Source organism: Nanorana parkeri, unplaced genomic scaffold, assembly GCF_000935625.1.
Source record: "Nanorana parkeri isolate BGI_ZX_2015 unplaced genomic scaffold, ASM93562v1 scaffold65, whole genome shotgun sequence".
Lineage (NCBI taxonomy): Eukaryota > Metazoa > Chordata > Amphibia > Anura > Dicroglossidae > Nanorana > Nanorana parkeri.
In genome coordinates, this window is record NW_017306333.1 from 764,821 (window position 1) to 788,975 (window position 24,155).

Below are 24,155 nucleotides of genomic sequence, written 5' to 3' on the forward strand. Positions count from 1 at the left end.
GAGTTCAATCTTAAAAATGCATTCAAATACCTTAACCACTAACAAAAATGTATCTTATTTGCGTATCATCCAGCTGTAGATCCATCTCAGAATTCATGCTGACACTGTCCTTCCTTTTGGAGGGTGACTACTTTTGTTTGTTAAAAAACAGTCATACTGTAATAAGCTGCACCAGGCAGGTGCAGCTATTTACAATGCAACTATTTTTTACAAAGTATGTAGCTGCAGCAAAACCTTAAAATTAGTTATTGGTTATTCCTAGCTAACCCTAGTTAGGTCTTGGTTATTCCTAACTATTCTCTAACTAACTCTATTCCTAACTCCTATGTCTTGGTTATTCCTAACTATTCTCTAACTGAAGGTTATTCCTAACTAACCCTAATTAGGTCTTGGTTATTCCTATACCTGTTCAGGTATTGGTTATTCCCAACTAAATCTAATTAGGTCTTGGTTATTCCTAGCTAACACTATTCAAGTCTTGGTTATTCCCAACTAACTCTAATTAGGTCTTGGTTATCCCAAACTAACCCTAATTCGGTCCTGCCTATTTCTAGCTACCTCTAATTAGGTCTTGGTTAGCCCTAGCTAACTCTATTTAGGTCTTGGTTAGTCCTAGTTAACCCTATTTAAGTCTTTGTTTTTGCTAAAAATTAGCTAAAAATAGCTAAAAATAAAATATTCTATACAATTCACATAAAATTACATCACTGTGGCTGCATTCCTGCCCCTCCTTCCTTAAAGTGTATTACCACTTTTGTAGCCAAATTGGGATAATACCTACTTTATATTTGTTACATGTTATTCACATAGCATAACTCAAAATAAACTTACTTAAAAATAATAAAATTGCTGCTTGCACAATACTTGCTCTATCTTGAAAGAAAAGTTGTTCTCTGTTTTGAGTTTTGCTCTGGAATACAAGGGGGGCTATGCAGGTTAATGTTAGCATAATTAACCCTGTCTGTACTGTGCTGGCAGATCTCATTATCACTTATCAGAAATATAAAAAAACAAATAGGTATACTGTGTGACTAGTAACACATAACAAACATATGCAAGCCAATTTTCCCAAATTTGACTGTAAACAATGGAAATACACTTTAAACCCTTGCCCACTGATTAACACCAGGAGTCCTTACTAGTATGAGCAGTATAGTTGTTGCTCGTGGTCCTGACCAAACACAGCCATGCAGACCCACTTGGATTGTTATCTGTAAAGGCAGCTAGGACAAGTAGTCCAAGAAACTGAATTGACATCACAATCCAGAACTGTCTGTCTAATTAAAAAAAAAAAAACGCTTTAACAGATTTGCTGTTGGAGCATGGGAACCAATTTCTGACAAGGTTCTCAAACCACTAAATTACACTAATAATCTCGGGATCCTGAAGTATGGGGAACAGGTTTAGGTCCCATCTACTCATGGTGGAGACAACAGAGTTTCTGTGTTTATTGCTGAAAGTATTTAGTTAATCTTCTGGTCTACTCTAAATAAACAGTTCATTTGGAGACTCAAGTGATTATAGCCAGCCATTATATATTAGAAACTATATAATAAAGTGTTATTAAAACAGGTTCGGGAAAGATGAATAAAACGTATATGATGGTAACCTTTTAATATGTTCTACCCTTGAAGGAGGCCTCTCACTAGCACTAGCAGTTTGTTTTAGGCTGCTCATGCGTTTTAGTTTAGCAAGCTTCTGATTCCATACTTCAAGTTCCTCAATCCTCATTTCAAGGTCATTTGTGAGCTTGCAGAGCTGTTTTACTGCTCCTACATTTTCCATAAAAATCTGGTCCTGAAACAGAAAGACAAATATGTAATTATTCTTTTTATGATTATGTATTGTGTGGGATAAACTTTTGTCTGCAATGCAAAAATACACCAATAAGTTTATGCGAAAAAGGACAAATCCATGGTAACCAACCACATGTAACTTTTTAGTCAGTTAATTCATCAAGGAAAATTTATACTGGCTAAAACGAAAAACAAAATATGTTTGTTTCATACAATAAATATGAAATATTTGTAGCTATTTCAGTTTTCTCCTTTGCTAAAAAAAGATCCATTGTTTACAGAACTGGATGAGAGAAGTGACTTCTCCTTTTATCATAAGGCTGATTAGGTGCTACACGTAAACTTTATTTGTTGTGTTGTCTCTTTAGGTAACCCCAAGCTCTTTGGAAATCCTTTTCTCATGCATTACTTATTTTGGGGGGAAAATTGTGTAGTCAAGGTAACTGCATGGAACTGACCATCACGCAGCTGTGTGTGAGCACATAAAAATCCCATTTGTTGCTTGAATGCATGAATAAGCCGGAATTCATGCACTTTAGCATACACATCCCAGATAGCAAGGCTACTTGCCACAAACTTGTGTCAGAGTTAAATTGTAATTCTTGTTAACTTGCTGCACACATTCTTGGCAAGTTGTAGACTTGCAGAACACTTGCAGCACAAGTTCTAGTTGACACTTTTTGAATTTGTAGCAAATTTGCTTGGCCAGTCTACAGCAAGAGTCTTGCAGGTCTTAGCAAAAGCTCTGCAAGTGTACAGCACTTTTGCAAAGCACGTTGATCTGGAGACTGAAATGCAGACTTGCTGTAATTGTGCAACAAAATTGTGAAACTCGGCAAGTCTGCAATACTTTAGCAAGTCATTAGTTGCTGGAAGGTCTCTATTGTTCATGCACTACTGTTCCTGACCTTGAACTCATTGACCATTTTCCTGATCCAGTTTCAGATTTCCAATTTATTGGGGCTTCTTGTTTTATTGTTTTGCTTTATTATCTCCTAACCATAATGTGTCCCTGGTTTTGGCATCTCTTGTGGTAGGCTACTTTCCTGTTAACCACAGTATGCCTACCCATAGTCATTACTAATGGAGTGAACCTGTAGTTTGTGCAAACTGGGGCTTGCCATGCAGCCTAGTCCAAACCATCTTGCAAAATATAGCACTGCCTAAAAACTAGAAAAGCCAGTGCGCCTATGACTGCTGACATTTGTTTTTCTGGAGTGTACTCAGCAAACCGTGTACCACCTAGCCAACAGTTGATTAATCTTCTGCTACTGATGCCTGCCCTACCTTCCTTTGTTGCATCAGTTTGTATGTACAACACTCAGGCAATTAGTGTCTGGTTGTGATGCACGGTTTTAGCACATACTCAGGGCCATCTTTAATGTTGGGCAAAAGGGGCAGTTGCCCCCAGCCCAGTCATTGTTGTGGGGCCCAAAGCAGCTGCCCCTTTTGCCCACAAAAGATACACACACAGCACTGTTCTTTTTACTATGCGCTCAGAATTGCATAGTGTTGTTCTAACCCTTAGTTGCATGGAGTGGGCGTGCAGGGGGCAGATGGCAGGGGGGGCTCAAGAAAATATTTGCTCAGGCCTTGCATATACTCTGACTAACAAAGTATTTCTGACAAAGAATCAAACCTATATAAAATTAAGAAAGAGACAGCAGAAAAAAAATAAATAAATCAGGCACACCCTGATTAAAATGCAGTACTACAAAAATCAATACATTACCAATCTTTCTGCTGTAAAAATATACAAATAAATTACCTTATCTACCATCAGAAAGTTTTCAATTGTCTCTCCATTTTCACATATGATGTTGCCAGTTTCTTTAACAGCATGTGGTAAAACACACCTAACTTCTTGAGCAATTATACCTGAAATACAGAAATATTTATTCTATCACACATGGTAGCATTTTTTTCATCAAGCATAGAACAGCTGCTAATCTGTCTTAAGGTGCCCATACACCTTACAATTATCTGCAGATTTTCTGTGGTCAGATGGGAAAAGTGTAACAGATTGGCCCAGGTGGAGATTCCTCCATCCACACAGTTAAGTGTAGATGGAGAAATCTGTTGCACCTTTTTCATCTGACCATAGAAAATCTGCAGATAATTGTAAGGTATATGGCCAGCTTTACATATGTTTGTGACATGCCATTATATAGCATGATATACAATGACGTTAAAACTACTGAATGGAGTTTGCAGATAGTAATGTTGTAAATTACAGTTATACGGGAAAAGCAAATTGAGTATTACCTAGTGGAAATTAGAGCAAATCCTAGATGGCCACATACTGCTCGAATATCGGGCAAGTCAGCTTGACTCACCTGAAATTTGAGCAGCGTGTGGCTACTTCGGCACCCCTCCTTTCGACGGTAGTCGACTTTTCTATTGACTTTTGTAGAAGAAGCCAGTCTGAAAATTTTCACCTGAACAGTGACTGGAGCCATTCAGCAATATTCACTGTTTGGGTATTCTGACAGAGGCGGCCTTCAGCTGTCAGAATACAATAGCCGCAGTGGGAAATTTGCCCATTCATGCTGTTGAGTATAGATAGATTGAGGTATCTACTTCATTTTTTTAGCCCACAGACTAAATGAAAAAAATGTATTAGTGTTTATTTCTTACTTATAGAAGAATATCACTAGAGAATACCAAGGGGGAAGTTAACAAAGAAAAATACACCAGTTATGTGGGTTAAACATTGGTGCATTTTCCGTGCAGCAAATATAAAAATGTTATAAGACAAGCGGTGTTGCAGCAGCTGTGCCAAATCATATTAAAAGTGCTATGTTTCTTTAAATTTTTGATTGTGTGCACCAAAATAATAAAGCACTTGCGCCAATGTTCCATATTATACACCATAAGCAGGGTGGCATAAATACTGTATAGAGAGACGACAGCAACAATCAGCACTGCAACAAGAAGTAAGGGGGTGGGTATGGATGTCCAGTGAGGTGCAGCAATGCAGAAAAGAGAGGAGAGGAAGAAAATTTAGGATGATCCCAGGCGGAAGATTACCTCAGATTTGCATCAAAATATTAGTGAAAGCCGTAGTAGGCACACTTGAACCTGGAACACCACCATGGGACAATTAACAGACTGGTGTGCACCACTTTTATTATGTGTCACAGGAAGTGATATTTAGGCAGCTATATAATTGGCGCATTTTTTTGTTCTGCACCAGTATTTGTTAACCCCCCCCCCAAAGCTTTAAAATAATATTCCTTTCATTATTATATCAACCTTTCATATTTTAGTACTTGTTGGGTCTTGCAAGTTTGTAATTTTTTTTATAAGGAGAGTTTCGAAAGAGGGTAACAGATATCAATTATTTTGCAAAAGACTTGGACTACAAGGGCAATTTTAATCACATGCTGTTAAGTGATTTGACCACTTGTTGGCAGTCCTCTCATTGATTTCAACTGCAGATAAAGTGTTTCCAAAAAAAGCTAAAATTAGTGGCAACGGAATAAAATCACCAGTGTAGTTTAGCCCCTGGGCCTCAAACAGTCCACAGTCAAGCACATAGCTTATAAATGGAAACAAAATGAAAACTGGTTCTACCCTACACAAAAACAGAAACAAAGATAACTATATCCTGTTCAATCATAAAACAGGAAAAAAAAATATTTTAGGTTAAAGAATGGCCAGTATTCTACTTTTCCTTAACTGCACCAGGATCCACCTGCATTTGCAATATTTCACACAAAAAAATTAAAGTGGTGCAAACACAGTAAACTATTCCTTCCAGGCATAATCAGGGGCAACAAACATTGGACAGGTTAAAAGACCAGGTCTGTTTATGATCCTCTGATAAGCTGGTGTCAGAGGTGTTATAAACCAGAGCAATTTTTACATTTAGGCTAATGGCCCGTTTATTTGGCAATAAAATGGTATTATTTAAGATAACAAAGTCATTCATATATTCATTTGTTCCAGGACAAACTTTCTTTCGCGGGTATTAAAATTGTGGTGGGCTAAAAAAAGCTATCGGGAGAAATAGGGGACATACTATGACCATGCGACCACTCTGGAGACACCAGGATCACAGGAATGTTCTAAACTTGTATCGAGTGTAGTATTTGCAGCATACATTTCCCTGGGGATAAGCATATTTTAGAGTGTAGCGATCCCACTGAGCCACCTATCTGTCCACCGTGTTTTCCCCAGGGTCCTTTGACCTTGCTACAAACTTGTCCACCTTTCCATTGAGGAGTGATGCTAGAAGATCAAGATCTAGCGTTCCCTATCACTGACAAATTTGTGGAAGACTTCTGGGTGGAAGGCGCACTATTCCTGATCTAGACTTTTGCAACTGAGATAGTCCATTTGCCAGTTTTCTACCTCTGGTAGATGTACTTCAGACAGAGCTGGTATGTGACTCTCTGACCATCTCTGGATGTGGCACACTTCTAGTACTACTGCCATGTTCCCCTCCACCTAATGGTTTATATAAGCTGCTACCACCCCCTCCAGGAGATGCATCCTGCAAATTAGAGCCCACCTAAATGCTCGAAGTTCCAGCACATTCATAGGCAGCAAGGACTCCTTTAAGTTCCAAGCACTTTGAGTGGACCAGGGACCAAGTACTCCTCCCCAGCTGGCAAACTGGCATCCTTTATTACTATTTGCCCATGCACACAGAGAGAAAAAACTTCCCAGCTAGCAGGTAGGAGCAGGGACACCAATCTAAAAAGAATTTTGTCAGGCGACTTACCATGGTATCCCTGTCCAGAGACAGAGAACACTTGTTCTACTGTGACAGGATCTTGTGCTATAACATTCTGGTGTACTGTTGCACATAAGAAATTGCTTCAAAGGCCGCTATGAGACTCAAAACTCCCATGCAGTGGAAAATAGGCAGCCAACTGCGAGCAGACAGTAGACGAACCTGAAATTGTAGTTTCTGCATTTTTTTCTGTAGTTGGTATCCAAGTACCTCACAAATGGTATCTTTCTTGCCCATAAGGTGGCTATCACTGGCACCAACATCTTGGTAAATATCCAAGGAGCCGTGACTCGGCTGAAGGGCTAAATGATAATGGAGGTGTATATATCCTTGATAATTAAGGATTCCAGGAAGTCTCCCTGATTCAGGGATGCCACTACTAGAAAAAAGTTTCACTCCATCTTGAACTTGCAGATTTTGACAAAAACACATCGTGATTCTAGACAGTTCACACTCTACCCTTCTTGGGCACAGTGAAGAGTTTAAGTAAAAACCCTTGGATATTTCCACATTTGGAATCTTAATCACCTCCCCCTAGGCCAGAACTACCTTGACGGTCAGATATAAATCTAATAACCAGATAAAAATTTAATAACCAGATAAGGTGTAGGTTGGAAGCGATAAACCTCTGCAGAGGAGGTGTGTGAAACTCAATTTTGTAGCCTGAGGCCACCAATTCATGAACCCATTCACCTGTCACATCGGTGAGCCAATAGTCTACTAGGTAGGGCCAAAACTTCATAGGACTCTTCTGCAAACTTGGTGGACTTGGACTGCCACGGATGCTTACCTCCTAGAGGTAGAGGGCTTACAGGAAAATAAAAGGTTATGAGCTAAAAAAGTAAGCCTAGATGCGACCGGAATCCTTGGCCTTCCAGATGCAGCAAGGATCCTGGGGCAGTGTATGTAAGATCTAGTGACTTCCATCTCTTTCCTATCTGTAGTACCTTTAAAGGAAGGAGCATTCTCCACTGGAATAACTGTGGTCTTTTTTAATCGAGTAACTGGAGAATCCACCCCATTTAGAGATGTCGCTTTTTAGTAAACTCCTTCTCAATAGGGTAATACACCAAAAAACACAGAAGCAAAACAAATGCCAGAGTCAGTCACTTCCACTCTAAATAGAAGTTTGGGCTTAGCTGCGTGGGGACTACTTAGCTGCGTAGGTTCACTCTGCTCACATGGGGAGTACCTGAAGACCCAAGACACAGTGCAGGCAGGGATGGATGGAGCAAAAGGTGATCCGGATAACGAGCCAAAGGTCAGGGCGAGCAGCAGACAATCGTAATTCAGCAACTTTCTTGAGGTAAAACCAAAAGAACTATGATTTCCAAGGGGAAATTTCTGCTCGACTCCCGAATAACCGAGTTGTTCCACAATGTGGGAAAAAACAGGGCCCACTCCCTGGGATGTCTTTTATTGTAGTTCTACCTCCTGCAGGTGGCACTATATCCAGTAGGTGACTACCTCATTCAGAAGTAGTATCCTTACAATCAACGAAAGAGAAAAAAAAAATATTTTTAATTGTAAGGTTTCTTTAACCAACATCGTATGCAGATTGATCCCTTGATCTGCAGATGAATGAAGCAGAATAAACACAAAGTAGCAATAATGGCACTTTGTATCTCTACATCCTTAGTCTGAACAGTGAAACACAGACCAGAGCTACCTACTCTATACACAACAAGTCCTGCCTGTCATTTTTCAAGACAGGAGACAGGATGTGGAGGGAGGCCATGTATACCCTGTGCATTTTGGTGAAGTTTATTTGGGTGGACATAGCATTCCTAAGGTTCATGAGTGGTTAAGGAAAAGCAAAGACCTGAATTACCTGTTTCATGAAGCGACTCTATTCCCATAGCTGATGCAAACTCAGGTTTATAGTCATACTGAACCAGCCTCATCTGGGCTATTCTTCTGAGCTGTTCCACTGGGTCAACCTGAATATTAAAAAAATACAATAAACTGTATTAATTTCTGGAATTCCAAATTTAGAGCCCCATTCCAGCCAAAACCTTTTGTTAAGTTTATATAAAGTAGAAAAAGGTTATTGCATCGGTCAGCTTTTTATTGCAATATTTCTCCATCAGAGGGGTTTTTCTTCACTTCCTGTCCCCGTGATGGATGTCAAAAGGAGAGAAAGTGATGAGAAATCTTCTCAAAAAGGAAGAATGAAAACTTTTAGTAGAGCTGTGACAAAGATATGTCCAAATCCCTCTTGGATAGGCTCACCTCTCTTTCCGCCTTTCTTCCAGATGTTCTAACCTAGGCTTGTCAGACTAAAACAAAACAGAAGGCTGATCTAAGCAGTAAAAGTCTAGAGATGTACTTCTCATATTACTGCAGTTTACTAACTAACATAATAATGAATGCACCTTCCAATATTTTCTCAATTATTCAACCTATGTAGCTTTTACAAACTATAGAACAGTCTGTGGCCTCATGCCAACTAAATTCCTAAATGAGCCAGGGACCACAAAAGGAGAAAAGGGGATTCATGTTTGTTAACTGTTTGTTATATTCATATTTCATGTTAACATCAGATGAACTATGCTGGGTTAAAAGAGAGCTAAACTTTAACTGTAAAACAACCAAAACAATCAAGTGTTAGTTACAAAATTCTTAAAGTGACACTAAACTCAGGAGTTAAATCTGAAAACTTAATTCAAGTACCCTAACTATTAACAAAAATGTATCTTATTTGTGTATCACTCGGCTGTAGATCCTCAAATCATCTCTGAATTGGTGCTGACATTGTCCTTCCTTCTGGTGGGAGGCTACTTTTGTTCCCCATGATCCTTGGCCCAAGTGTGGGTTGTAAAGTAGTCACCGCTTCCAGCTCGCTCCCATGATGTTTAGTTTACTAATTTGTATTGAGATTGTAGTCCATCACAGGAGGGAGCTTAAAGCGGTGGCTACTTTACAACACTCACATGGACCAAGGGGAACAAATAAGATACATTTTTGTTAATAGTTAAGGTACTTGAATGTATTTTTAAGATTTAACTCCTGAGTTTAGTGCCACTTTAAATGCATTCTTAATTAGTAGAATAATCTGCATTTGTACTAGCCTTCTGTGTCTCTTGCACATCAGCATTCAAACTGGGAAGGAGCAGCACTGTTAGTATTTACAGCACTGCACGGTGCTGTGAATTTAACAAATTGAGCTTGATAATGGACATGTACAACTTAGTGAGTTGCTGATCCCCCCCGATCCAATCAAAGCCTTTGAAAAGCTATATTGCCTTAACTGCAGTGAATAAAGTAAATGGTCAAGACAATGTTTAGTTTCTGGCAGGGCTGCCAGGACACAAAACTAATTGAACATGAATTACAGGTAAGATGTAAAGTGTTTTTCCTATGTTCATATGCAGAATTGCCAGTTACACACCTTCTCTTTGCTCTACCTGTAATAAGTGTCAAATCCATGAAAGACTACAGGAAATCACCAACATGAAAGCATTGTGAGAAAGAACTACATTTTTGTATAGATTCAATTCTCTTCAACTCTTGACAATTAAATTACTATTTAGTGCAAGAATACTATTGAATAACATTATATATAAAAAAGAAACAACATTTGTTCATTTTTTATCACGGTTTAGGTTCCAATGTATATACATTCTTGTTCTGATGTGTTCTAAGAAGGCCACATCTTAAGTCATTGCAATGGCATTGTTCTACAGTAAGATACTTTATAAAGACACAGCAGTTAATTGGGGCTCACCTCCTGGATGTTCCTCTTTGCTCGACTGTCAGATGGGTGCATGACCGTCCCCATCACTTTCACATTGCCACAGACAACCAATGCTTCATCCGGTGTGTCAGTGTTAATTCCTACCCGACCATGAGACACCAACGTCTCTGGAACATGCCCTCGCTGCCATAGAACATCACTATCATTCTCAAACTGCCCAGGGTTCGATGCCTAAGAAATGTTAAGGTCAGAGTTGCAATAATACACATTTCCAGGGAAATCTGCTTCTTAAGAAAAAATAATGTCCAAACTATACTGTATATGTTACCTGCATTGCATTTACTATAGTCAAACATGTTATTGTTGTATATAATATACTTTGGATGCATTATATTCTAATGTAAAGAAAGCTAGGTATAAAAGGTTTACTATTTGTTATGAATATATTTACATTTTATTGTATTATGTATGCACAAAAAATAGCTCATAGTTCAAAAGCCATGTCTGAGTTGCACACCCACATACAACTATAGTTATCACATCAAGAAAGTAAACATGTTTTTCAAGGGAAAGAATAGTGTATTTCCATATTTTAATTTGTTATTGCAGTATTTAACTTAAGGTTAAACACCTTAATATAAATACTACAATGACAATTTCAAGGACAATTTCTAGGACTTTAAAGGAGAACTATGACATGAGTGATTTCCACTCACCTCATAGTTCTAAGCCGACCTGTGACAATAAGACTGTCACAGGTCGGTTCAGTAGATCGGGAGGTGAGGGAACACATACCGGGTTCCCTCACCTCTCGATCCTGTCACGGCTCTCTGCCGTGGCAGGGGGAGGGGCTGGATTCCCCTCTCCCCGCTCCGATCTGCCAGCGCTGACTGGCGGAACGGACGGGGGAGGGGGCGGGTACAGCTGGCTCTGCCTCTAGATAGGCAGAGCCAGCTGTCACTCACGCAGCTGGGCGGATCCCGTCATCTAAGTCGGGATCCGCTCCAGGTGCGGCGTCTCAGTATACCGTGAGCTGTAGCTCGCGGTATACTGAGCTTAGGGTAACGGGAGGACGCTAGTTTGTGTCCTCCCGTTACCCCAAGGAGAACTATGGGGAAAAACACTGACCCCATAGTTCTCCTTTAACATGTTTACAAGCTTGCTCTGACTTCTATATATGGGTTATTGTAGTATATACAGAGATTAGCCGCTAAAGGGAGTGCTCAGTGGCCTGCTGCAATTACTTTATCTGTCTTTCTGTTAACAGCTGTTACTGTAAGATTCCAGCCAAATAGAAGTCAACCTCAAGACTTGCACTGTAAGAAGAAGTAGTAAAAAACAACCTTTCTGAAGTCATTCAAAGTAGGGTATTTGATGGAAGTCTCTGTAGTTGGGGTGAAGGGGTAAGTGTAATGTACATCATTACGCTAACCTTCCCTTAATCCAGGCATCCAGTATTCCTGTGCTTCTCTATAATGTGTACCAGTTTTATTTTTAAAAGTATAAGTTTATAATTTAAAAGATCATGTTATAAATCTATGTGATATTAAGCTGCTCCTCCTATATAATGCAGCTGTTCTTTAGGCGTATACAGAATAAAATCAGATAACCCTGATCTGGTCCTGTTTTACTATCTTTGATTTGTTTCTTATCTTTCATGTTCAAGGCTGAAAAAGGATTAATGGTATTACAATATTTTATTTCTGTCTGGCAGATAAAAACTGTTGTAAACCTGAATGACATTTATTCCTTCAAATCCAAATGCAAGAGAAGGGACATATGCTGTCATGCTAAACTCTATATGAAGAAGTTGTAGGATGTGCTCATAGAATGCCAAAGGAACACATTAAGAGGAGCTGGGATTACTGTGCTCACTGAAATTGTCCAGATGCAAGAACGTTTTCACATAAGCTCACAGGCACTGGCATGGCAGCTCCCAGACAGGCCTGCTTTGTAGGGACTCAATGTTCAGAAATAAAGGGCTCCAAACCAAAAGGTAAAAGAGTCCAAAAGCATCTTTATAGATTTATGGACTATTGAAGGCACCTTTGGACACTTTCACCTTTTAGTTTGGTGCCCTTTATTTCAAAACATTGTGCTCATAGAATGGGCAGCAAATTGTCACCAGTGACAACATTTTTGGTGTTACCAAGTCCATTGAGTTTAACCTATAGAGGGAAAGGGAAAAAAAAGAAAATAGAAAAACCTCCATAGACAGAGCTCTGTGCTCACAGTTACCCACAATTGATCCAGAAAAAGGCAAATAAAATCACTTAAAGTATGGTTCAATTTGCTCCAATGGGGGTAAAAAAAAATACTTCCTGATCCCACAAAACAATCAGATATTCCCTGGATAAACAATTTCTGCTATTATTTACTTATAAAATGTTATTATCTAGTTATATTCTGCTCATTTAGGAATACAGCCAGATTTTTTAAAACAATTAACTGAGCTAGCTAAAACTAGTTTCTGAGGTAGCCTAGTCCACATTTTCAAAGCTCTTACTGTGACGAAGCCTTTTCAAATGCAAAGGTTAACCCCTGTTCGCAAAGAGTGCCCCCCCTATCATTTGCAGTGACTATATTGCAGTTCACTTTATGGACCATTTATGTATGTATACATGGTGATCATATACAAGGTAATCATATATATCGCCTCTTCTCGAAAATTCAGTTTGGCTAATCTTTCCTCATAACTGAGCTCCTCCGTGCCTCTTATCAGTTAAGTGTTTACTTGAACTACTATATTTAATAATAGTCTATGCAAACAGATCACAACCGTGGACTACCAGCCATCACACAGATTTGGGTTACATAAATGTCATGAAAAGAGGCTATTGATTGTGATAGGCTAGCGTTCTATTGAGCTCACATCCTTGAACTCATAAATAGAGTCGTAGACACTAATTAATCTCTTGTCCATGTAACAAATAATGCAAGCTACAACAGATTCATGGAACTGTCGGTAAGGTGTATATGAATCTGTTGCAGCATTGACTCAGACATCATTTTGTCTATGACCCAAAGCTTACATGTGACACAATTTACTCCCACATGCAAATTTACCAAGCTTATTTACCTCCACTTTTCCTGTCACTGACATAGGAGTATTTCTTAAGGAATTTGTTGCAATCATAGGGTCAGAATGTAAATGTTTCACACATAAGAACAACCCGAATTTGTTACAGACATCAGAAATAGCAAGAAAACTTGCACAGCTTTTGACGAATTTGGTGCAGGACTTTCTACTACAGCCACAATGCAAAAAAAGTGTTTTCAAATATTTTACGGAATTTCCCTCAAAAGCTAAGCAGAAGCCTGGTCCTAATGTTAATAGCTACTGGCAGCAGAGCTACTTTAGGGATTTCAGACTGTGTCTTAATAATGCAGAGAAGGAGGCAAGCCTGCCTCGATTTTGTTTAAAGATAATAATGGTCATTTTGAAGCAGGCAACGCGGCCTGTTTAGATCATCAGTATGACGTTCCTTATCAAAGCATGGTGCAGGGCTAATCTTAACGGGGGTTCAAGGGTAATTCTATCTAGTAGGGATGCACAGATACTTTTCGAGTACCAGTGCAGATACTTGGCATTTTCATGAGAACTACCAGGGTTGCAGTGGTTGCGGCTGGGACCTGGCTCTGGCACTCCACCACTGTCCTGAAATCATTAGTCTGTATTGTTTTAGAAAAACTGTCACATGACAATAAACAAAAATGTATCAGTACTCATACTTGTAAGTACTCGGCAAGTACCAGTACTCGTACTTGTACCGAGTACTGTACTTGGTATCTGTGCAACCCTACTATCTAGTAAGGTAGAAAGGTCCCATTCTGCCCTTGGACTACGAATATCAAACGTTATAAAGGAAAGAGAAATGCTACTTTATACAGAGGTCAGTTTGAGCACACTTTGGCTAAATAAAGGGAAACCCGAGCTAGATATACATGAACATGTAAGCTTACCCTTACAATGATCCTTTCTGAGACATGGGCCACCACCAGGGAAGACTCTTCATTACTTACAGCATAAAGACCAACCACCAACATGAAATACCTATGCAAACAACATAGAGAACGCATTAGATCTCCAACATGCTCAAACAGGAAATTATTTCACAGAGGGCTGCAACTTCCACTCCATATTTTATAGTACAAGGCAATGCAGGAAGACTTGAAAGCAGAAGAAAATACCTTTCCATGAAAGAATATTTCTGCAATACCCAAGTCATTCAGGTTAAATTAAAGCATGCAATGTTACAATGATTAAACAGCGAAATAATATACATATGTTTATTTATTTTTCTCCAAAGTGCAAAGATAAAACACATTTGTTATATCAAATCCTTTGTTACCTCTGCTCTGGATTTGGTTTCCCTTTCTTCCTCATGTTGTTTGCTGTAGTTTCACTAAAATGTAACCTTCCCAGCGTTACTTTAGTGACCTGGTCAGGGGGTAAATTTACCCTGTAAAGAAAAAGAACATTGCTTTCTATGCGGCAAAGGAATAGCAAACATTTGTATGGTTTATATTAAAGCCCAACTCCAGTCAAACCATTTAAAATATGTAACTATTAGGGACATTTCTCCTCTCCTTTTATCCCTGTGATTAAAAAAAAAACAATAAACTGAGGGAACAGGAATCACTGGGAGTCAGTAATAAAACATTACAAAGGTTCTATCTTTTCCCTATTCTACAAAAAAAAATTGAGTTTCTTTCCCCACTGGTGAACATAGTCCTTAGATGTGTCAGCTGCAACGTTCCGGTTACTGTACTGTAGGCTTATTCATAGAGGTTGAATAAACCTACGAGTGAAACATGTGAGAGGTTGTAGCTGGTTGGGGGTTTTCGGTGCTGGTATTTGCTGTTTTATACACCTTTATCCACTGTTACACTGGATTTGCTGTGAATTTCAATAAAGTCTGTAGTATTGGAATTCTCTGGATAGTGCGGTCTGTTCGTATAATACTATATGTTACATGTATTGCTAAGAATTAGAATGGAAGCCATCTTTCATCCTTCAATTAAACCTTCAACTTCTGCATCTCTAGCCCCCAGAACCTTGGTCATTATCACCTACTTGCTTGTTAAGCTGTCACTTCTAAAATATCTGACTGCTACATGTGTGACTTACCAGGAAAAATCCCAGGAAACAGTGGTAGTGATAAACAAAAAAGCTATGACAGTTTGTGTCATGCATAATACGTGCTTTTAATATCAACCTGCTTGGAGGTACGTATACATTTTGTATTCCATAATAAAACTGATGTGCCAAGCGGCCTGATAACTAAACAGCAGATGATAAAGATACCTACGTAACAGGATTAAAAGCCCTCTTGCTGCGATCTGACTGAGACTGTTCAATGGTAATTGTCTGGTTCAAAGCTTCAACCTAAATGTGGGTATAAAATATATTTGCGTCTTTTTAGGTGGCAAACTACAATATACCACAAAAAATACATCCAATGCCATTATATAATGTATGTTTTTATAATCTTTTTTTAGTTGATTCCCATCTTCAATAATGCTTTCCTACCTTAAAGAAGTAAGCATCCCATGTGCTAAAAGAACCAGCAGTATGATTATATGAAGAAAAGAAATCAAAACTTTTGATTTAACTGCAGAAGATCTCATTATGTACCGCCACATGTTCATACGGCCAGTTATGTCAGTAGCAGCCAAGTGCATTTACTTTCAGATTTTAGGCACCTTTCACACGGGCTGACCAGGAGGAGGTCTGTGCAAGGATCCCCCTCTCCCTGATCAGAGCAGTACAGAGTTGATGTCACCGCTGTGACATCCATGTCTGTCCAGCTTTTTTCCTTCATCTTGCGATGGAGGAAAATAATTGAAATTACCAGACCCCACGTTGTTCAATGGGGAATCAGATGTGAAGGAACATGTGTCCATTTACATAAAATTACCCCCGAACCTGCATGATCCAGTCTGCCGAAACGGTTCTCGGTTCTCTGATCCGTTTGTTTTTCTGGACCTGGTCGGAGTTGGGAGTAACCAGGTGTAAAAGGATGACTGTCCATTTACACAGGGCCACTGGCGACTGGGGGAGCACTAATAATTTTCATTGCATGTCGCAACCGCTGGGTGCCGAGAGCTGATTTAATTGTGGATGGCATCTGCGCCCTGCGGTTTCGACATGTAGTCCAACGCCACCCACAATCCTGAATACCGCAACCGCCGACACCATCCACAATTAAATCAGCTCCCAGCGCCCAGTAGGTGCGAAATACAGCAGTGGCTGACTGGCAACTTTTAGCCCAGGGGGCAAGTACAACCCAGAGGCCCATGGTGCAGCTACTTGGCCCACCTTCCGCTCTGCCTCTTCCCCTGCCTTCTCCCCGCCACTGCCTGCCACTTTTGCCATCCATGTGACAGTAGTGTGAAGATCGGGTGATGTGAGGACTCCTAGTAAGTCCATGAAAGGGGTGACAGGCTGGGGGATGGTGCTCTCCTCCCACTGGGCTCCCTACATAGTTCTGGCCTTACTCCGCTCTATGTCTGGTACATAGGCACTCTCGCCCACTGTAGACAGACGCTGGCTGTCAGGCATGTTAGAGGGCAGCACGCTGGGGCCTCTTGAGGACCCCCTCGAGGAGCGAGTGGCCACCCGATTACAGAGCCTCATCTGTAGCGGTGCAGGTGGCGGAGGGAGGGAGCCACTGCACCTGCGGCCGGGGGCATCATTTAGTCGGGTCAGTCCACCCCTGGATCCGCCACTCAGGGCCGGTGCAAGGATTTATGCCTACACAGGCGAAGGTAGATTTTTGACCCCCCCCCCACCTTAGTTGGCTGCCTATACATCCTTGCGCTAGCACTAGCCTGGACCACATTGCTAGGGTGTTACATGGTCAAATTGCAACCCCCCTTACCTTTATCGCAGGGTTCTTCTCCCCAGAGGATGTTTTGTTTTTTAAGTTGTGCGGCTGTGTGTGGCTCCATACCGACTAAATGTGTGTGTTCGCAGGGGCTGGGGCCTTTAATTATACAGGGGATTTTTAATTTTAGTTTATTTAACTTTTTATTTTTTTAAACTTTTTTTCTATTTGTAATTTTTTTTAATTAAACTTTATTTTTTATTGTTTTACATTTTTACTTTTTATTTAACTTTATTTTTTAATTTTTTATTTAACTTTTTTTTTATTTGTTTACATATTTTTACTTCTTATTAATTTAACTTTTTTTTAAACGTTTCTTTTTTTACTTCATTGCTGGGAGCAATAGCCAGCCTGCTATTGGATATTTCAAATTGCAATAGCCAATAACAGGCTGGCTACTGCACCCACCCGCTGCCTGCTGTCAATCAGCAGAGGAGGGACCTGAAGTTTTCAATCAGGTCCACCACTATTGATTGACAGCTGGCAGTGGGCGGGTGCAATAGCCAGCCTGTTATTGGCTACTGCAATTTAAAAGAGCCAATAACAGGCTGGCTATTGCGGTCAGCTGCTAGAATGAAGACGATCGCAGACGCCGCGGAGAGGTGAGTAGACTGCAGGGGGGGGGGGGGCTCACAGACTGTTGGAGGGTTCTCCTTACAGGCTGTAATCGGCAATCTAGCCCCACTGACAAAGATTACTGCAGCCGATTGTAGTCTGTAGGGAGAAACCGCTGACAGCCTGTGAGCCTGCAGCGGGGAGAACCCCTGTCCCAGCAGATAACTGTGTGATAACCTTCCCGGGCACAGTTATCTGGGACATTTCTCTTGCCTTGCGCTAGGGCCGGGACTGCCGCCACTGTCAGCGGAGGGGCACACGGGGGGGGGTAAGTGATAACCTAGGGGGGTTGACCATCTGATCGGGTCCACCTGAAAAACTGACAGAGGTGAAAGGGGCCCAAGATGGGATTTGATTGTTTAATATGTTGAAATGGTTGTGTTTTTGGTTGATGAGAAACAGATTGTGCATGATCTTGTATGTAGAGTGTAAATGTTGCATTGGTCATAGTGAGGGATGGGCGAATCTGCCCAGGTTTGATTCGCCAAGGGTTTGGCAAATCCGGTTTTTAAATTCAACCCATTTTTAGGGCTTATAGGCAAAACCGCTGTCAAAAAAGGCATGGGAAGCTGGAAACTGAGGACATGTACCAATGCACTGCCATGTGGCAGTAAGAGAGTTAAAGTACAGTTTCTAACTACTAACCATAACCTATGCTGTTTGGCAGCTTTCCTTACAACCACTTCAAATACACTGACTATGGCTACCCTGCGGCCCCCCTTTTATAGTGAGGGGGCTGGCTTATCCAAAAGCTCTATTATTGGTCCTTCTCTGCCTGCTGGCCACATTTTAAAGATCACACTGTGTTTTATGGCTTCAAAAGAATTCTCCCGGGTGCATCTGCACAGAGATTCACTGGGTCAATGTCAATGACACCGCAGAATCCATATTTTGAGATCGCACTGGATCAGAACGCAGGCATGATGTGCTCTGGTGCTGCAATCGCACTGCAGATGGGGGAGGGGCCACTGACTTGAATGCACCGCCACAACCCCTCCCGCTACATGGAACAGAGGGAGGATTTTCTAATGCAATCCAGTGCGTTTCAACAGCTAACCGTGCTGGGAAGAACTGGATGTGGTGTGAACTGGCCCTCAAGGGAATTCCCCAATTAAGATTGCATCACAACCCTTTAGAACAGAGTCATTTGTCCTGGGATGTAACTGCTTCAGCTGTCAAACAGGATAGACTGTCCAACTGTCAGCTGTCAACTGGCAACTGTCCAACCACCTTTTGTTTTATAATGTGCTATGTTTAAAAACCACAATGAAACGTAGCAGACAGGGTTTTTTTACACATGCTTTGGTAATAAACTAAATATAAAGGCTAAAGCACTGGCATAAATCCTGCTGCAAATCTTTCAATCCAGTAAACCTAGTGGTTTCTGGATCCTCCAGTCAATGTGCAATACATTTTATAATGTTTCCTACATCAAAGTAGGATATATGTAAATAATATTTTCAATAAATGTTATCTTGTAAAATTATATGTTTTATGTAGACCCTCAGACTGTTGTAAATAATTACCTTGACACCAAACACTTTCACACAAAAGCTTTCAATTAGACTGTAGCCCAGCTGTGTTTTGATATATTTTGGATGACCAAGCACTCTGATATGAACTGTGACCTGGAAATGGTTCTTCTTCTGGCATACATAGACATCATCTACTGCTGAGAAGTTGAATCCTTTGTCTGTGATTACTCGGTACCCTACAGCAGGACTGAAAGAAAAAAAGACTGTTACTGTAATACAGGAAGACAAACTCCGGAGTGTTTTCAGCACAAGCAAGGTCACATTTTACTGATATGCCCCCATAGGGCACTTTCGTTGTTCTAGCCATAACTACAGATAGTTCTTTGTGGTTGCATACATCATTTTTGGGAATATCTCCAAAAAAAGTTATTGCATTTTTCTGGCTTGCACAGCAATAGTTCTTATAAGATAATAAAAACAGTAATAGACTGGTAATGATATTCCTCTAAGCTGCAAACGGGCTTTCCATTAATCCAGACCTGAACAAAAATGATAATGTGCTTCCTGAAACAAAACTTCCCCCTGCGTTCTGGGGCGGGAGGGGGCGTGGTGGTTCATTGAGTTCAACGGTACCGCTTCCACGCCCCCCCTGCCCGCAGTGCGATCGGACGCGTGGCAAAACTGTTCCACTGCAAATGCAAAAAATGCTGCTTGCTCTATTTTTTGTGTTTGCAGTGGAACGGAACACAGATCTGGAACGCATCACATTTGGTGTGAACAAGCCCTAATGGCTTTCACTTAATGTGTATACACTGCGGTTATTTTTGCAATTACAATGATACAGTAATAAATAATGCTGAGCTACCCACAGGAACCCATACCAAACTATGAATAGCCTCAGAAACATCAGCTCTTTTGGCAGATACCACAACTGATATCAAGCCTGGGCAAGGCAATAGGGATTGCTAATGTGTAGGTGTACACTTACATTTTGCAGTCCTGTTGTTTCAGTCCAGTCCTGTTTATTATTTATGCCTAACAGAATTTAGTGCCCCTACTTTACTAACCTAACAAGACCAGGCAGATTAGTTATTTACAATATATTTTGTACAGTAGACTCATTTGTTTTATTAGCGCTTTTTCACAGTATGAGGGCACTTTCTGTAACAAAAGCAGAATAAACTTACATTGGCTCAGATAGGTCCTTGTAAAGGGTACTCCAGTGTGATGTCTGAAAGGGTTTCCATGTTAATGACTGATAACACTTATCCGTGGGAGACACAGCTTGGCCATCACTTTCATAGTCCTGAACATCCATAATACAGTCTGCAGGTGGTGCTGCAATAAAAGTGCATGTTATAAATAACCTAGCAAATGAAAGTCATTGCATTTTTATGAAATAAAGAGAATGTATACTTTTTCAACAATGTTTTAGATATACTTATGATTGCACTCAGCTGCATGTAAGTTATGTAATATTGTAAATAATTGTTCCTATAAAGTCTGTAACAATATACAGTATGTATATGCAGGCAGACTAACAAAGTTCTTATCTCTCAATAGTAGGGTAAGTCTGTCAACCCACTGAAACATTCCAATAACTGTCATTATTTTAGCAAGTCATTGGGGATATTCTCTCTCTCTTTCTCCCTCCCTCTCTCCCTCTCTATATATACACACAGGAAAAATGCTACTGCACTATTTTATGCAATGTGCATGATACGTTTTTATGCTGCTGCGTTTGTGTGTGCGCATGGAACGCGCAGGTGTGAACCAGGCATTAAAGCTGCCCTGAACACTCTAAAACTGATTGCAGGCTTTGAAGAAACAATACTAGTTCTTATGTGTTTTCATGCAGCTTTAAAGACCCATTGACACATCATGATCACACTGTACTTGTTGGACTACAGGGATACTATGGCCCCTTTCAAAAAAGAAACACCAACTTCGATCAGCAGGGGATTTGGTTCCTGCTGATCGGAGCAGTAGGGAACTGTTGTCACTTTTGCAAAATCCGTGTCTGTTCAGTTTTTTCCTTCACTGCAAAAGTTAACTAAAACAGACCTATGTTAGCTCTATGGGCTGGCTGAGGTAAATGGGCATGTGTGTTTACATCAAATTACCTACAATCCATCTTGTTCAGGTCCACCAAAACCAGATGTAAACTAACACAGGTCCATTCACTGTACATCTGCCTGCCCATAGACTTGCATTGAGATTCCAATCAGGTCCACTTGAAAAACTGACTGGCGGCTCTGATAGAAATGCCATGTAAAAGGGGCCTCATTAGAGTACTACGAAAACTGTCAATATTTTTAATTTGGTTTGGTTTCGCTGTGAAAATTATGAATTCTAAATGCTTATACAAAAAAATCACTTACAACATTCATTTTAAACATATAACATTTGTAAGTGGTGTATACTGGTACTTACTTTGTCTTGTCTCAATACTCCATGTCTGCTGCCATTTCTCTCCTTCTTCCAAGTGAGAATGTTTCCTTTTCTTTGATGATGAAAATGAACTCCTTAAAAATGTGAACATTTACATTATGAACAGGGAACTACTAAAAAGCAACAGGTTTTTTTTAAATGTTTATATATTTAACATACCTATGGTGCCATCTAGTGTTGGAATTATTTAGCTCTTGCACAGGTACACATTCCAAAATTCATTTCCGATACTCTTACAGGAAGCCAGTCCACAGCAAAGAAAAAAAGTTTTCTAAGAGCTTCTATGCAAAGAGTATTTTAGGAAATGGTTTAAGTATATACATGTGTAACACTGACAGAAGCTACCTCTAACTCTACTCAAAAATTGTACTACATTTTCAACAAAAAAGTCTAACCATGAATGTTAAAGTGACAACATAGTCATATTATTATTATTATTCAGGATTTATATAGCGCCAACAGTTTGCGCAGTGCTTTACAATATAAGGAAGACATTACAATTACAATAAAATTCAAGACAAAATGATATACAATCCTCTAGCTGTGTAAGATTTTCTTACTTCTAAAATGGGTTGCTTGCTTCTACACTCAATATATTATATGATTACCACAAGGAAGAAATATATATATATATGTGACACTGAATAAAGTGAAGGTAAACTTAAAACGTATTTCCACTTTTGCAGACAAATTTGAGAAAACCCCATAAAATGTTTGTTATGTGTTCCCTTTCACACAGTATACCTAAAAAAAAGTTTTTAAAAATAATTAGTACCTTTTAGGATCGCCTTACACGTTACAATCTGACTATACAAACTTTGTACAATTACATTTGGATTTACCAAGACTATGTAATATGAGAATGTACCTCATCTATCCAATCAGGCAGGCCCTTGCACTACATAGTTGTTTGTAGATTTAAAGATGCTTGTACAATCAGATTGTAGCATGTGCAGTGATCTTTAGAGGTGTTTGTGTAGCCTTTGGACAGACTGCAAGCTTCTCTCTACATTTTCAAAGTGACAGGAAAGTCTGGCTGTCCCATAGAAAGACTAGGGACAGACTGAGCTTCCTCTCAATAACATGCAATGCTTCTAGATCTTTAACCATTTGTTAGGAGAGACAGAGTTCAAATCTAGTTTACAACTGATAATGAGACCTGTCAGCACAGTACAGACTTGATTATGGTAAACATTAACTCTCCATCCTCCTTGCATTCCAGAGAAGTGTACACAAAAAAGCTCAGTTACAGGAAGAAATTTTGGCAGACTATGCCAGCAAGGATCTAGATGCAGCACAACTTCTTAATGCATAAACCATCATTTATGGTTTATGATCATCCAGCCGAATGACAGCAGAAACTTCATCTTACTACAGGAGTTCAATGATGCAGAGTGCTGCTATGCTAACCCAGTGCGGTCATGTTAACATAGGATTAATTGGAGGCTCCTCAAATTACCATATAAGTGCCTATTACTGCTTTTCCTTCTAACTGACATCGCTAAAGAGTAGCTGTAGAGGTTTTTCCTCTTGGATAGTGGATAATGCACAAAAACATAACCAAAATCACAGAAATAATCCTCTGTACATTTGTTTGCTAAGATCTCTAAATATCGAAATGCCATGAACACCGAATTGTAATAATAAAAAGTACTTCTATGTAAGGTTCACTGAACTCTACAAGCAACACCCTAGAACACTAAACGCCGACAATAAAGCAATTTGGCTGTGTGCAAACTAGAGCTTCAACTAATATATACTGTATGTCAGCTGGAAAAAAAAACCAGTATGGGGGACATTATTAAAACTGGAGCAAACAGAACCAATCAGCATCTCTCTTCAGTTTACTCAGGTAAGATTCAAAAATGAGACAGAGAAGCTGATTGGTTGCAGTGCAAATCTATTGCAGATTTTGTCTGCTCCAGTTATGATACATCCACCCATATGTGTCTAATGTATCTTCTGAAAAGGTTTGCTTGATATCTTTTAAAATGGCTAGGTCTGAGTCCTGCCTTAGTCAACCATAAGCAATTTAAAGCAGATCTAATGTTCATATTCTGAGCCTCCCCTTTGGCAGAGGTCATGTGATCAAATGCCTACATTTTGAACAAATGTTGTCGAAGGTAAGTGCAATGTTTAATTTACCCTTCCCTCTGTTGCATCCTTCACTCATTATCTAAGCTCTCCTTGCTGTACTAACTATCTACCATGTATCTGACTTTTGTGTTGACCACTGCTTAAATTCAAACAGTGTGCAGGCATTGAGCAATGGGACAATGGTAGTGTGGTGGGAAAGTTGCGATATGTCTGAATCAACCAAGGGTGCCATGAGTTTACATGTCGATTACACATTTCAAGTATTTGAGACTGCCGTACTCTTTCCTTTTCTAACATTACAAACTATTAGATGACAGATGATAGAACAGAAAATCTTGGCGTCTGTGTGTTGCTTGCGTTCACGATCAGTGATGTCCATAAAGCATTCAAACA

The 24,155-nt window shown here is 39.9% G+C and overlaps 1 protein-coding gene across 1 annotated transcript in view; it reads right to left on the minus strand.

The window, feature by feature from the left end:
• MYRFL (myelin regulatory factor-like) overlaps positions 1 to 24,155 on the minus strand; it is a 76,290-nt gene that overhangs the window by 27,208 nt on the left and 24,927 nt on the right. The window contains exons 7-16 of the mRNA XM_018576338.1: positions 21,648 to 21,739; positions 20,402 to 20,552; positions 19,266 to 19,461; positions 15,547 to 15,623; positions 14,587 to 14,697; positions 14,198 to 14,288; positions 10,265 to 10,465; positions 8,369 to 8,477; positions 3,565 to 3,674; positions 1,627 to 1,797 (exon numbers count right to left, since the gene is read on the minus strand). Coding sequence (XP_018431840.1) covers positions 1,627 to 1,797; positions 3,565 to 3,674; positions 8,369 to 8,477; positions 10,265 to 10,465; positions 14,198 to 14,288; positions 14,587 to 14,697; positions 15,547 to 15,623; positions 19,266 to 19,461; positions 20,402 to 20,552; positions 21,648 to 21,739 — 1,309 coding nt within the window. The remainder of the gene's footprint in view (positions 1 to 1,626; positions 1,798 to 3,564; positions 3,675 to 8,368; positions 8,478 to 10,264; positions 10,466 to 14,197; positions 14,289 to 14,586; positions 14,698 to 15,546; positions 15,624 to 19,265; positions 19,462 to 20,401; positions 20,553 to 21,647; positions 21,740 to 24,155) is intronic.